At 34.6% G+C, this 15,501-nt stretch overlaps 1 protein-coding gene across 2 annotated transcripts in view; it reads right to left on the reverse strand.

Moving 5' to 3' along the window:
• LOC144962817 (centrosomal protein of 128 kDa-like) overlaps nucleotides 1-15,501 on the reverse strand; it is a 62,632-nt gene that overhangs the window by 12,627 nt on the left and 34,504 nt on the right. For both annotated transcript variants that reach the window (XR_013643532.1, XM_078896093.1), the window contains exons 20-23: nucleotides 14,626-14,703; nucleotides 13,639-13,710; nucleotides 13,078-13,249; nucleotides 12,175-12,224 (exon numbers count right to left, since the gene is read on the reverse strand). Coding sequence is in view for 1 of the 2 variants with exons in the window: in XM_078896093.1 (XP_078752219.1) it covers nucleotides 12,175-12,224; nucleotides 13,078-13,249; nucleotides 13,639-13,710; nucleotides 14,626-14,703 (372 nt within the window). In the remaining variant the exon portion in view is untranslated. The remainder of the gene's footprint in view (nucleotides 1-12,174; nucleotides 12,225-13,077; nucleotides 13,250-13,638; nucleotides 13,711-14,625; nucleotides 14,704-15,501) is intronic.

The following is a 15,501-nucleotide window of genomic DNA, read 5'->3' on the forward strand; positions in this document are numbered from 1 at the left end:
AAAAACCCATTATAACACGCCCTTTCTTCTTTGTTCCTATTAAAATACGGGTCAGATAAAAAGTGACATTATCTGACTGATTGATGATGTCGCAAATTCCATTCAATTTTACTATTTTCTATCCTTAAATTTTCTTATCTGTAACGTAAAGACTTAATGCAATTTGTGCAGCAATGTGGTTTTGTGGTGTGACACTCGCCTTCGGATCGGAAGGTCCTGGGCACGAGTCCGGATATATGAGAGGCGCCTAGTTGAGTCCTTGGGAAAAGTCTCTTCGTGCAAAATGAGTACCTCGCCGTTAACAGCTTTGTCTCTGTCAGAAAAAAAAAATCATAATATCGCCTAAAAGGCGTCATGTCTCGTCCTACATTTTAAAGTGTTGCTGTTGGTGAGGGACCCCTTGTAAAGCGCTTTTAGCACATTTAGTGGATATTGCCTTATTTTAAAGCTCAACTTTTTTTTCTCAGCAAGGTGTTATAATACGATCTTTAACAGAAATCGGTAACTTATTGACCTCGAGGAAAGACCTTTATAGACTCGGTCTTTCGGCTCCTGGATCAATATAGATAGTATGCGCTTGGCTAAGAAGTGCACAGCATTGCCATCCGGAAGTATAACTGGCCAACACACAAAATATGTGTAACCGTGAATGTTTATAGTCCGGTTAATACAGTTTAGTGAGAATTATAATCGCGGATGGCAAAAAACAATAACAAAGACCTGAGTGCCGTCAACTTCGAATTATATATTGTCTGATTCCCGACATCAGTTAAAATCGTACTAGATAAAGCACCGTATTCCCTAACACAAGAAATTTTAAGAAAACGGTGTATTAGGTTAATGCGGTTATCACAGACCCTGTCCCTCTGTTGTAACTAACACAGTGAATACTTTTAAGAGGACAGCAGCACACATGTAAACACTTTTTAGGGCTTGATGATTTCAAGGATTGAACAAAACTCACAAAATCACACAAATCATTTTAAAAATAAGCCTGAACACCGATATACCAGTCCCGTGTGGAGAGGTCATTGTAATTTGTCTTTGTCCACAAACTAAAGGGACTGAATTGGGTAGATAATGCATTCACTCAAAGGTAAAATATGTGTAGATAGAATGAAGTTGACGTCACTCGGGTCTTTGTTTTTGTTTTTTGCCATCCATGTTTAAAAGTAATTCTCACTAAACTGTATTAACCAAACTATAAAAGTTCATGGTTACACCGAGTTTTGTGTGTTGGTCCGTTAAACTTCCTGAAGGCAATATTGTGAGCTTCTTAGCCAAGCGCAAACTATCTCTTGATAGTGTGCGCTTAGCTAAGAAACTCACAACATTGCCATCCGGAAATATAATGGACTAACACACAAAACTATGGATGGCAAAAAAAAAATAATAACAAAGACCGAGTGACGTCAACTTCGTTCTAATTAACCCATTGCCGCCCAAATCGCCCGCTAAAAAAACATCTGCATAAGTCCGGATCGCCCGATATCGCCCGCCAGGTACCCAGTGTCATTGAACCCGTATATTAAAAATGTGTGTAGAAGCACTTCTTTTTAATTGAAAAACGAAAGTATAGAAAGAGTAAAAGCGAAACTAGCCGTTTCCCGATTGTTTTTATCTCAATTCGTTCGTCTGCTGTGATTTTTTGAAGTTTGTCGACCAAATCGGTTGTGGTAACGTCCTTTTTTTTTTTTTCTGAAATGGCGTTTGAATTCCTCAATTCTCGGGCGTTATCAACGTTTTTTAATGAATAGTGATGATGATAGTACTCATTCAGACACTGAATCAGACATTGAGGTTGAGTTGGATGCGCATTTTGATGACATTGACAATAGTAATAGGTTTCATGTGTTTTAATATTATTACATATTTTTCAACTTTAACATTTTTTTTTCAAATCAAAATATGAATCAATAGTCCAAAATAATACATCAAATTAAAGGCCATTCATTCTTCTTTCCAAAACAGCTTTTATTTTGTTTCTAGCATGCCTCACATTCTTGCAATTAATGTTTTAATGAAGTGTACTATGACATTTGGAAGAGTTATCTCCCCTCGCATGGTCTGTGAGAGACATTTTTTCAGATTATGCCCGGGCAGCAATGGGTTAATAGTAAAATGGTGACCACTCGTTTCCATACGATATTACGTCGGGATGAACCAAATGACCTGATTCATGAAACTGAATTTTAAGCTTAAATTCAAGGATTTGAATTAGGATAAATTTAAAAGTCCCCATAGAGGAAAAGTGAGGTTTGTTTCTTAACTTTCCCAAAACGAACCTGTCTTTTATCATTTTGACTTTAAATTCAATGCTCTTCATCTTGTTCATTCGGATTCTAATACAAGATTCTCGGGTTAGATCACAAAGTATGCGTAGCAAAAACGAGATGGAAACATACAGTAGCTTTTTAATATAATTGTTTTTGGTGTTTGTTTATTCTCTGTTGTGATTTATTTTATCTTCCTTTGCAATACCCACGATTTACACGAAGAATGTGCCAATGTCCAATTACTAAATCTTTGGGATTATTTGTACTGTTAATATATACTGCGTTGTGTGCTTTTAGATGGAGGCAGCTAGGAGTGAATGTGCTGATAATGATAATAACAACAACAACAATAATAATAATAATAATAATAACGACGACGACGACGATTATTATTATTATTATTATTATTATTATTATTATTATTTTATTATTATTATTATTATTATTATAGAAGAAGAAGAAGAAGAAGAAGAAGAAGAAGAAGAAGAAGAAGAAGAAGAAGAAGAAGAAGAAGAAGAAGAAGAAGAAAACTCGTAAAATAAATCGAGACCAACATGGAGACCAAAGACACTCATAATGTATCCACTTCCTCCTGCCGTGCTTCGAAGCAAATTCTTGGAATTCATGACGTGATTGTGAATAAAAGCGATGAAAGTAGATTCACCGATATGACATATTATACGAATGTTTAACATAAGAGTCGTTTTCTATACTATATTCATTCATACATCACTTGATAATTTCGCAAAAGACTATTTCAATTTCATCAACGATTCATTTACCTTGATTTTCTTCGATTATTTACATTTTATGAAACCCATGCATTCACTTATTAGCGAAATATAGATTCATTTGTGCTGTTCTGCTTTCTATCTTTGAAAGATATCCTTGTGTGGCCTAACGGTTTCACCGACTGTCACAGTCAAGCTTCGCCGCGCATGATCAAATCGTAGATAGTCGTCACAGGGACACTGTCTTGTCTCGAGCGCCTGCTTTCCTCAAGTTGGGTAATCTCGAATATATTATATGCGTAAATGAGAATCCTGCAAATTACAGGTAAGTCAACAAAGGATGATTACTTTAATAATCGATTTAAAAGCAATACCTTCATAAAATAATCACTAATATGTTATCTTGATCTCAATGATGGCTACAAATATATCATGATCTTAACTGAAATAATTTCTAATTCCACAAATGATTAGACGTCATAAAACGATTGTGTACATAAAGTAGATCCTAGAATGAGTGGAGTTGGATATCTTTTTTAAAAAATCATTTTGTAGACTTTTCCGTTTAAAAGTGGCATTTCAGGAATCTTTCCATCGATAAATTTATCATTTCAAGAATGATAAACACCAGCATCCAAACACCCAACCCCCCCCCCCCCCCCCCTCCTTCCCATCGTATCAAAATAATGGCATGAAAAAAAAACCCAAAGAAAACCAGTACAAACAGGCGTCTGACAGGTCTCATTCCAGGAGTTTAAAGGTTTTGGGTCTGAAAATGAATAAAAACATCATTGCAGATTGCATGTCTCGATGGGTTCTGTCGTTCAATCAATAGTGTTTTGTCCAGCCATTAAAAACATTTCTATTGTCGCATTCAACCCTAAAAACGTCTATAACAGGCAATCTGTGCACGTCAACCAGAAGAGATCTAGCTTCATTCAGCACCTCATTGGGTGAGCAATATTTTGAATTGTCAGGATATACTGAATACTTGTTTCTATCTATATATTTTTTAAGTCGGATTGACGACATTTTTTTTCTGAATCAGTGCCGCTGTAGAAAATGGCTTCACATCTTATTTGTTTCTGAACAACAAAACTGATGAGTACTTTAAAGATGACTCTACCACGCTTAAAAACAATATTTCTATCCCACCCGATAGGCTTTTGTAACATTATGCGAAACATAGCATGCAACTTTTTTTCAGTTCAAAGACATTTATTGCGTTTGTGGAAGCGATGCTCATCAGTTCTGCCCTGCCAAAATAACCATAACTACAAAGTTGATGACAACTCAGACATTATTTATGTAATCTTCTTCGCTAATAGGTAGCATGTTAGAGAAGCTGGTCAAAAATCATAGTTTTGAAAACCGATTACCTCTCAGGCTATCTAAAAATGACAACAAACAACTAAATGACGTCAAGCGCATTCTATCTATAAGAACCCCCCCCCCCCCTCCATAACTTCCCATCTCCATCATAATAATATATCAGCAGCAGCATTTTCATAGATCACAGGAGGGGATTGCGGTAGTGTATGCCAGTGACATGCACGAATAATGTCATTGGGACTTGCCAGTTTGATACCGAGAGTGTTTTATGAAAGTCGTGGAGAGGGTGCGGTTCTTTGTTGACAACCAAACACCAACGCAGGTTTTTGATCTGAAACATCGCTGCACAATGTTGTTGTGACATCTCTTGCAAAGACGTACAAGTCACATGCAGTAAACCATCCAACGCTATTTATAATCTATATTAATAGCTTCTTTCGTCATAACCTAAAGTGGCTTCTTGACCATTTCTTATTCACAGCACAGCTGATCTTCATTTGGATAAAGAGAAAACGCAATTTGATTTCACTTTAATTATTTGATCTATTTATTTTTAAATTATTCTTTTTGTTTTGTTATTTCTTATTAATGGCTAGACAAAGTAGAGTGAAAGAATATATATAAAGAGAGGTTTCTCTCTCATGTAAATGATGAGTATCATGATCAAGCCAATCAATTATCTTAGCCACGTCTGCTTCAGAGTATATTATTATTGTCATTATCATCATCATCATCATCATCATCATCATCATCATCATCATCATCATTATCATTATTATTATTATTATTATTATTATTATTATTATTATTATTATTATTATTATTATTATTATTATTATTATCATTATTATTATTATCATTATTATTATTATTTATCATTATTATTGTTATTATTATTATTATTATTATTATTATTATTATTATTATCATCATCATCATCATTACTATTATTACCATAACTATGAACACTGTTTTAAATAATACAAACAAACAAACATACATATTTTTTTAAAAATAGAGGAAGACTAAACGAAAACACAAATGATTGAATTGTCTCAGGCCCCACACCTTAACTTCGGCCACAAGAAATCTATGAGTGCAATTGATCATCATTGCATGGTCCTCGTCATACATGAGACAGGGTTGTTATGACATAGTAATGTAGTACCATGGTGACTAAGGGGCGTAGCGACCTGATCGTGACGGTGAAATGATACCTGCCACAAAAATCTACTTTGTGATAAGCTACAGATATTAGATATACCATTAAATAATTTCCCGGAGCATTGTTGTACAGTTGATGCGCTGTCTGGGGGGAAAGCTTTAAATAATAGGATAATATCGGTAGAGAGACAGGTAGAAGATGGCATGGTGATAACGTCTCTCTCTCTCTCTCTCTCTCTCTCTCTCTCTCTCTCTCTCTCTCTCTCTCTCTCTCTCTCTCTAACGCTCTCTCTCTCTCTCTCTCTCTCTCTCTCTCTCTAACGCTCTATCTCTCTTTAACACACTCTCTCTCCCTAACCCCCTCTCTCTCTCTCTCTCCTTCTATCTAACTCTCTTCCTCTTTCTATGTCTCTCTCTCTCTTTTTTTTTTTTTCCTTTTTTTCTTTTTTTTTTTCTCTCAGTGTCTACCTTCTTCTTCTTCTTCTTCTTCTCTTCTCTTTCTTTCTTTCTTTCTTTCTTTCTTTCTTTCTTTCTTTCTTTCTTTCTTTCTTTCTTTCTTTCTTCTTCTTCTTCTTCTTCTTCTTCTGGCGATGTGGTCTTTTGGTATGACACTCGCCTTCGGTCTGGAAGATACAAGGTTCAAGTCCCGCTCTGAGCAGCATATAGTTGTCCTTGGAAAAGGCTCTCTTTATTCACATTATCTCACCGTACTCATGTGTAAAAGGAGTACCTTGCCGTTAACAGTGTTGTCTCTGTCGGAAAAAAATGTAACTCGCCTAATAGGCGTCATATTCCGTCATACTTGTTAAGTGTTGCTGTTGGCTAGGGACCTATTGTAAAGCTCTTTGAACACGTTTAGTGGATATTGCGTTATATAAATACTTGTGGATTTTCTTTCCTTCTTCTTCTTCTTCTTCTTCTTCTTCTTCTTCTTCTTCTTCTTCTTCTTCTTCTTCTTCTTCTTCTTCTTCTTCTTCTTCTTCTTCTTCTTCTTCTTCTTCTTCTTCTTCTTCTTCTTCTTCTTCTTCTTCCTCCTCCTCCTCCTCCTTTTCCTCCTCCTCCTCTTTGTCATCATCAACATCATTATCCCCTCTTCTTCGCATAAAAATTAAATAATGTCTTACTAAATTTTTTCGAAAATGTACGACACCCAACTCAACAAACATTGACCAAGCCAAGAACGACACGTCTATTTTGAGACCTACGTTCTGATTTTATAATGTTCTACTGTGATAACCGGGCTTTCTGATGAGAAATACCAAACCAAGTCTGTGGCAATGATAAAATTAGTCAAAGTACCAATGCTGCTGACGTCCGCACGATGGCTTAAAAACGCATCATTACAGTAAACGCTCGCTAACCCCCCCACCCCTCCCCCCCATCCAGAGGGAGAGAGAGAGAGAGGGGGGGGGGAGAGAGAGAGAGAGAATGAAAGCGACGTCACTCAACCCTTTGTTATTGTTTTTAGACATCCATTTTAATGATTAGTCATCACTAAATTATATCAATCAAACTATAAACGTTCAATGTTAAACATAGCTTTGTGTGTTGGTACATTATATCCGGCTGGCGGATGTTGTGAGTATTTACCTGAATGCATAGCATCAATAAACGTTTTAAAGTTGACGAGGGTCAGCCCGACGAATTACAATCTAATGTTAATAATCTTCACCGAGAATAAGAGTTGGATCATTACCACCCTTACAAAGCTCTTCGAATGAATAATTGTGACCAATCGTCTTAAAACGGTATTATGTCGGGAAGAACGAGTTGCTTGGAAATTCAAGTTATGGCCACAAATATGAAACTTGGGGTTACTTTCTATTCTTTACGGTGGAAAATAAATACAATTTCTGACATTGGAAAAGACCTTAAGTTCGTCTTTCTTATCATTCTAATTGTAAATTCAATTTACAGTGTCCGATTCAATCCGACATAATACCATTTCGAAGCAACGGATCACAATTTATAAATTATAATTTAGAAGCAACTAATGCTATTAGGCACACACCAATTGTGGATAAAAGGGAATTGCTTTGTGCATGCCTTTGACAGTCATAAATAACTATCGAAAAGAGTTGTCAGGCGAAGTCTTGTTTTGTTTTTTATTTGTTTTGGGGGTGGGGGGGGGGGGGGGGTTAAAAATGTTTGTTTTTCTTTAAAAGTTTCCTCCCCGTATTGACATAACAGTCGAGTCAAATCGTATAAATTATTCTACATTGCCAAAGAATGACAACTTTTGACGTCATAAACCAGAGATTTATGGAAAGTTCCCATCCATGGGATGGGGGAAAAAACCCCAATACATTTTAAACAGAGAACATGATGACAATGACAAGTATATAGATATACTTGTAAATGGACACAAACATGGACATTGATCAATTGACAAAATGATGGTATATTCGTACATTCTTAACTATGATTTATACGACTGTGACAGGTGAATGTAAAGAATATATACTCCTATATTTCCTTATAAATGATGAATGGGTTACAAATTATTACAGGCACTTATAAACAAGTCTGATAACGGAATGGTGACCTTATTGGCAACATTGGGGTGGATTTAATTTTCTCTTTTTATTTTTACCCCTTTAAAAAAAAATTAAAAGTCGATGATGACATACAAAAATTGTTGGCGTGTCGGGCTTAATTATCATTTATCATTCATAGCCTTTGTAAAGCGCATAACCATGATCAGTTCATGCTCTATGTGTTTCACAGATATGACATGACTATCTAAATAGCACTTACTTACTTACACACACACACACACACACAACAACAACAACACGCACACACATGCACGCGCGCATGCAAAAACAGGCATATTCTCAGTTATTCCTTAAAAGAAGAAACCAATAATACCGTAATCAAATAAATGTGTTAAAACTTGTTTAAAACTTAAGACTAACTTCTGATTTATATAACATACCTCGTTTCGATAGTGGTTTTGTCTTAAAATCAATTGTTTATCTTAGTTTCCTATAAAGCCATGGACATGGAAAAAGTTTGGTGGGGTTTTTTAAATTTTCTTTTTGTTAATTTTTTTTTTTTTTTTTGTTTTTTTTTTTTTTTGTTTTGTTTTTTTTTTTGTTTTTTGTTTTTTTTTTTTTTTGTTTTTTTTTTTTTTTTTTTTTTTTGTTTGTTTTTTTTTTTGGGGGGGGCGCAGGGTGTTGGGTTTGTTTGTATAAACGTTACCCAGTTTCACAATTTGTACAGCTACTGTGAGAAAAATCAGGCCTACTCGACCATAATTTGGAAGTTCAAGCTAAACGGAATGAAACAATGTGATGGAAACATAAACAATCTAGATAAATAAATGGGTAGACGAATGAACAAACAAGAAAAAGAAAAGAAAGAAATATTCATATCTGATAACATGATAATCTCGTACTACATGAGGCTGTGTGGTCTAGTGGTATGACACTCGTCTTCGGATCAGAAGGACCTGGGTTCAATCCTCGCTCAGCGAATAGTTGAGTCCTTGGAAAAGGCTCTTTACTCACATTCTCTCACCGTACTCATGTGTGAAACGAGTACCTGGCCGTTAACAGCGCTGTCTCTGACGGGAAAATTGTAATATCGCCTAACAGGCCTCATGTCTCGTTCTATATGTTACATGTTGCTGTTGGTCAGGGACCCCTTGTAAAGCGCTTTGAGCACATTAAGTGGATATTGCGCTATATGAAAGCTCAAGTTTGTTTTGTTTTTTGTTTGTTTGTTTTTTTTGTTTTTTGTTGTTTTTTTTTTTGTTTGTTTTTTTGTTTTGTTTTGTTTTTGTTTTTTTTGTTTGTTTTTTTTTTTTGTTTTTTTTTTGTTTTTTGTTTTTTTTTTTGGGGGGGGGGGGGGGGTTATGCACATTGCCCTGATCTGATAAACGAACGGGCGTCAATCATTGATGAGATAAAAAATATAGTTGACGTTAATTGACCCGATTTATTACATTCTTTTACTTGTTTGTATGTTTGAAGTTTGTTAGTTTTGTTTTCTGATCTGTTTGTTTGTTAGTTATTTTCTGGAGAGTTGCTTGAGGCCATGAGGGTTTTTTTTGGGTTTTTTTGTTTTTGTTTTTTTTGTATTTTGTTTTATGGGGGGGGGGGGTTGTTGTTTTTTTTTTCATACAACACTGAAACCGTTTGAGTGATAACGTCAGACGTGTAAATTGGTGCACGCAGACCTTGGGGTTAACATCATAGATGGCATCGGTCAGGGTCAGCCTTGACACGTCTTTCAATGCTTTGATTACCCCACTCCGTGTAGATGTTAATTGGAACCAAAGAAGCACAGAGAGACGAATAATATATAATTGGCGATAGACTGGACGACTTAGGGTTAGCGCTAAAGTGGATCGTGAGAAAATGTCATATGAATTGTGTAGAAGACTCAGAAGGGTTAAGTTTAGGTCACCCCGGCATTCGTGGATTTTCCCAAATTCTACTTTCTTCGTCTGGTTCTCAAAGGAATAAAACAAGAACATAAATGTTTTCTAAAGCTTATCTGAAACGCATTTAGAATGACCTTGATTTGTGTAACATTGAAAGCAATATAACGTTGTTTTTTAGATGAATTATAAAGATGGAGAGCGGCCTAATAAAATGCTCACCCGTCGTTCTGCCAGTCTAAATAATCATAAATCGTTACAACTAACACACAAATGTCATGTATGACATTAACAGCTCATACTATCTCTGCATATGCGTATTTGTTTGTTTGTGTTTATATTCGTTTTGTTTTGTCTCCATTCCAAGACGCAAGTGAAGTGAATTTTGAGACGAAATAAAAAGATATTAAAGTAAGTTCAATGGACGATTAGAGCGTCTAAAATATACAGCCGTACTCTGGAAAAACCCATATTTTAAAATTTGGCCAGAAAACTCGATCGATTTTAATGACCCTCATCTTGACAACAATTTTTAAAAAAACAATTCTCAAACCTGGGACTTCGCGAAATATGCAAATATGGCACTAAGAGTGATCGACATTTTGATAACAACAATGGAGCAAACTATTTTAAGATAGCTACCACGATATTGTAGTCTACATCGGAGTTTCTATATCTGTCTCTGGCAACCCCCCCTCTCTCTCTCTCTCTCTCTCTCTCTCTCTCTCTCTCTCTCTCTCTCTCTCTCTCTCTCTCTCTCATTACTTTCAGGATGGTTTGAGAGGGTGACTCAGTATCGATGGTTGTAATTACCCTCGGCGAACCCTTTACAACTGAAATTTACCACGTGACTACAAAATCAGACATGAGTGGCCTTTTGGATTCCAAAGTTGAATCTGTCAAAATCCGATAACTGTCAAAGAAGGCACTTGGTGGCTTGGTGTCAAAAACTGATCATATTGTATTGTTTTCTTTTTCAAGAAAGAGTAAAGAAAAAAAAACAGCATCACTGTGACACCTCTCATCATCTTGCTATTTGTAAATCACACTAAATTAATTTAATATGCAGTATGTTTAACAGTCTGGGTGTTTTCTTTGTGAGAAAAATTGGAGAAATGAAGCACGTCCATATTTGTGATTTTTAAAAATTTTCTTGAAGTTCTGTCTTGGATTTAGCAGTCTATAAAAATTGCCTTCTTCGGCATGTACGAATAAGGAACTGATTAGAGAGTGGAAAGACAAGACAAGAGCGTCAATAAGAATAAAGGCGCCTAAATGGAAACTAATTCTGCATGAAGCTGAATTTGATTCGATTAGGCCTGCTAGGAAAATAAATGTTGCACTGTGAAGTGCATTTGCCTTTGACCTAAGGTATTATATTACTCATTATTGCAGCTATTGATCATATTTTTCTTCTTATTAAAAAAAATGGCAAAAGGTCAGGTCTCAATCAAATTTAACAAGATATTGAAAGCAAATACTGCTGACATATCAAAATTGCCGCTATCTCTCAGGGTTCGGTTGCGGTAGCTATCTCTGACAAGAGATGAAAGGAAGAAACAAAGCTGATTATGTCAGATGTCAGTAACTCAACGCAAAATACACAGATATTTTTTCTACTCCTTGTTATGTTATGCGTGGCCCAGTCATAGAAGTTGTACCGTGTACATGTTGTATTCAACAAGATAATACAAGTTCATAGAGTACATGCACTAAGCGGGGGGGGGGGGGCATAAAAAGGAATGTCTATCATTGAGAATTAAAATAGCACGATTGGCGTGGATTATTGCATTAGTCTGATGATGACAGAAGAACAAGGACATTTGTGTATTTGTTGTGGTTGCTCGTTTACTGCTGCTGCTGTTTTTTGTTATTGTTGTTGTTTTGTTGTTATTGTCGATGTATTTGTTGTTGTTGTTGTTGATGATGATCATCATAATCATCATCATCATAATCAACATCATCATCATCATCATTCATCATCATCATCAACATCATTCATCATCATCATCTTCATCCATCATCAACATCATCATCATCAACATTATCATCATCATCATCATCATCATCATCATAATCATCATCATCATCATCATCATCGTCATCATCATCATCAACATCATCATCATCATCAACATCATCATGATGATGTTGCTTTTGGTGGTGGTGAAGCTTTTATTGATAACATACTCCTTTACTACTTTTGTCATTATTTCCACAGTTGGAGGATTTGCAAATAGCTTCTTCTTTATCTAGAAGAGATACAATATACAAAACTTCTTACCTCCAATTCCTCAACAAAACTTGAGTTCTGTATTTCTTTATATGCCATTTCTGTTCATTAAAAACACAAAAATATTTCATGTCCATCTGTTGGCACATCCTTTTTTTTCCAAAACTATATACATGTTCAATTAATTAATGCAGTATCAATTTTGACTGATTTGAATCTTTTTAATTTTATAGACTTAGGTCCAACATTGCACTTGTTAGAAAACTCATAAAACTAAATGAATTTTATTCATTCATAAGGAAATTGGGCCTAAAAGCATGAAATTCGAGAATCAATAAAACCGAGTTATAGAATATAAATTTCAGATAGATTTATTAAATAATGTAATAAAAAGTGCATCTATGATATGAATATTGATATATAAAAATTAATGATATATTATGTTCAGTTCGTATACATAGATATTAAAAGTAAAAGTGTAAGCTAAATATGGTGGGGATGATGATGATGATGATGATGATGATGATGATTATAACAAAACATAATCTGTATACCATATCTATTCTCAATCTATAAATGATACAAATGGTTATTGCCCAAAAATAATCATATTAATTCAACTTCATCCAATGGCTACAAGACCTCTGATAAAGGGTAGTTTCATAATAAAATATAACAAATAAAGGATATGATGAAAGAAATTCAAGAACGTTTAACCATCAAATCAAAGGATGAAAATTTACTGAATAATAATGCCCTACGACAAAACACTATTTTTTTTTTTTTCATTTTCACCAGACAAGTTTTAAGTTAAATACTGTTTTACAAGTTGAAGCTCATTTTAATCAATCATTATATGAAAAAATGAAAATTCCACACCAAAACTAAAAAGATGTATTGTCATTTAGAGCAGAATAGCATACTATTCTATTTCAATAGTGATAGACTTCATACCTTGCTTTTCCAAAGCTAGATCATCCAATTCCTCGTCTTTCCGAGCTAACTGTCCAATCAAAAACTGTCTGTCAACCTCTGAGGATGACAGAGCTGTCCGGAATTCACTCCTCAAACGACGTTCTTTGACAAGGCGTTCACGGAATTCAGATCGCAGCCACTTTAACTTGTTCTGGATATAAGGATGTTTGATAAATTATTTTCATTTAGTACGGCATACAATTGTTTTATTTCATCTTTATCATGACAAAAAAAGCTTTAAAATAATCTTTTACACCATCTTTATCATCATCATCATTATCATTATCATCATCATCATCATCATCATCATCATCATCATCATCATCACCATCATCAGCATCAGTAGCATCGCATCATTATTTTCATCAACACTATCATTATTATTATCCTCATCGTCGTCATTGTTGTCATAATCAATACCAACATCATCTTCAACATAATCCTCATCATCATCATCATCATCGTCATCATCATCATCGTTGTCCTCGTCGCCGACATCAGTGTCGTCGTCATTGTCAGAGTAATCATAATCTCCCTTACCTTGATCTCAGTCAACAAATGATTTGGGATTCCAGATCGAATTGTTGCCAAATTTTTCAATCCATTTATTGGCTATATAACAAGAATAAATGAAATAGGGATTGGAAGGGAGGAAATACGAAGTTTGAAAAATATAATAAACAAACCAATAACAAGCAATACTAGCTTAAACAGGTTACTATGTCCTTAATAAAATAACTTGTATATCCTAGAGTTAGTTCTCTGTGGTATTTCATCAACACATAATAATAATAATAATAATAATAATAATAATAATAATAATAATAGTAATAGTAATAATAATAATGATAATAATAATGATGATAATTATAATAATAACTAAAAATAATAATAATGATATTAATAAAAATAATAATAATATCAGAAGAAGAAGAAGAAGAAGAAGAAGAAGAAGAAGCAGAATATCTTTATTGTTCATGAAGACAATTTTTCATTTCATAAGGGCGACATACCCAGAATCACCATCATAATAAAAATAAATAAATAAATAAAATTCCTTTTTTATCCCTTGTCTTTCGAGTCTAATCCAAGGGAAGACTGGAATAACCAAGGCATCAGTCGCAGTGCAGCACTGCAAACTGAGTACGAAACAAAGTACAAAGTCTGTACTGCTCAGCCAAAATAATGTTTACAAAATCAACATGTCAAATGCTAAATAGTTTAAACACGTCGATTCTATAATTTTTTCTGGCTAAAAACATATATCTTCTGATAATTAGACAATATGAAAACATGTTAAATATTATGGATGTCCCAATAGCGAGGCCTGTTAGAGCAGGTAAAGAGCACTCGTCCAAAGGGTAGAGAGCAACTGCTTCTGTCCATTTAACACTATAGAAACCAAGATAAACTCTGGCTCCATGTGCCTCGAGGCCCTGAAGGACTACTTTTTACCTATTCTATTGGGGGGGGGGGGGATTAATTGAAATTGCATGAATATAAATCTTATTTGAAAAGCATAGATACCTGGCACTTGCTGGAAGCATCAATGGAGGCTGTCTCTACCAACGCATCAATTTCTATTGCAATTTCTTGTACCAAATTCTGAGGGAATAGAATCAGAAACAAATAAGTAAGTGGATTGTGAGCAGAATATTACATTATTAAGTAGTGAATAGGAAAAATGAATATTTGTGAGAGGGGTTGTTTTATTTGTTTATTATTTAATTACTTTTTTGTTTGTTTGTTGTTTTTTGGGGGTTTTTTTGTGTTTTTTGTTTGTTTGTTTTTTGTTGTTTTTTTTTTTTTTGAGGGGGGTGAGTGTAGGGTTAGGCTTCATATTTCAACCCTTGAATTAAAGCTGAATATTGTGGGATGCAATGGTTTGAGACAAAGAACATGCATATCTAATTATTTTAGAGCACTAAACAAGAACGGTCAATATCACCTCTTTCTATAGCTTATTACTTAGAAATTAAAAGCATGTCAGTGTTAATTCTATTTTTATATCTTGAGTCACAACGTGTGAGTTATGATGTGATTTGTCATTAATGATGGTTTTGAAGTAGTTACCCTCTGTGCATTTAATCCAGAACCCTGGTAAGTATATTGTCTCACTGGTTTTGCCTAGTACTTATTATCACCTATCTCTATCTATTAAAAAGTGTTTATGAAAATTAATCGAACTTTAATGGTTTGTTTTTTAACTATTAGTAGAAAATAATAGCTCCTTGTGACCATTTCTCCGTGTTGTGACTTAAATGAAATGCTGTGACAAAATAAGGAGCAAGCAATGGTGAAAGATACAAATCTGAAAAGGTTTTTATGAAACAGTGCCAGATAAAGTAGAAAGAAAAATACAAGAAAAAGTCATCCCAAAAATATCAGCCTGTCTCAAGAGAG

The sequence above is a fragment of the Berghia stephanieae genome, chromosome 1 (genome assembly GCF_034508935.2).
Source record: "Berghia stephanieae isolate SIO BIC M18660-M18661 chromosome 1, UCSD_Bste_1.3, whole genome shotgun sequence".
Lineage (NCBI taxonomy): Eukaryota > Metazoa > Mollusca > Gastropoda > Nudibranchia > Aeolidiidae > Berghia > Berghia stephanieae.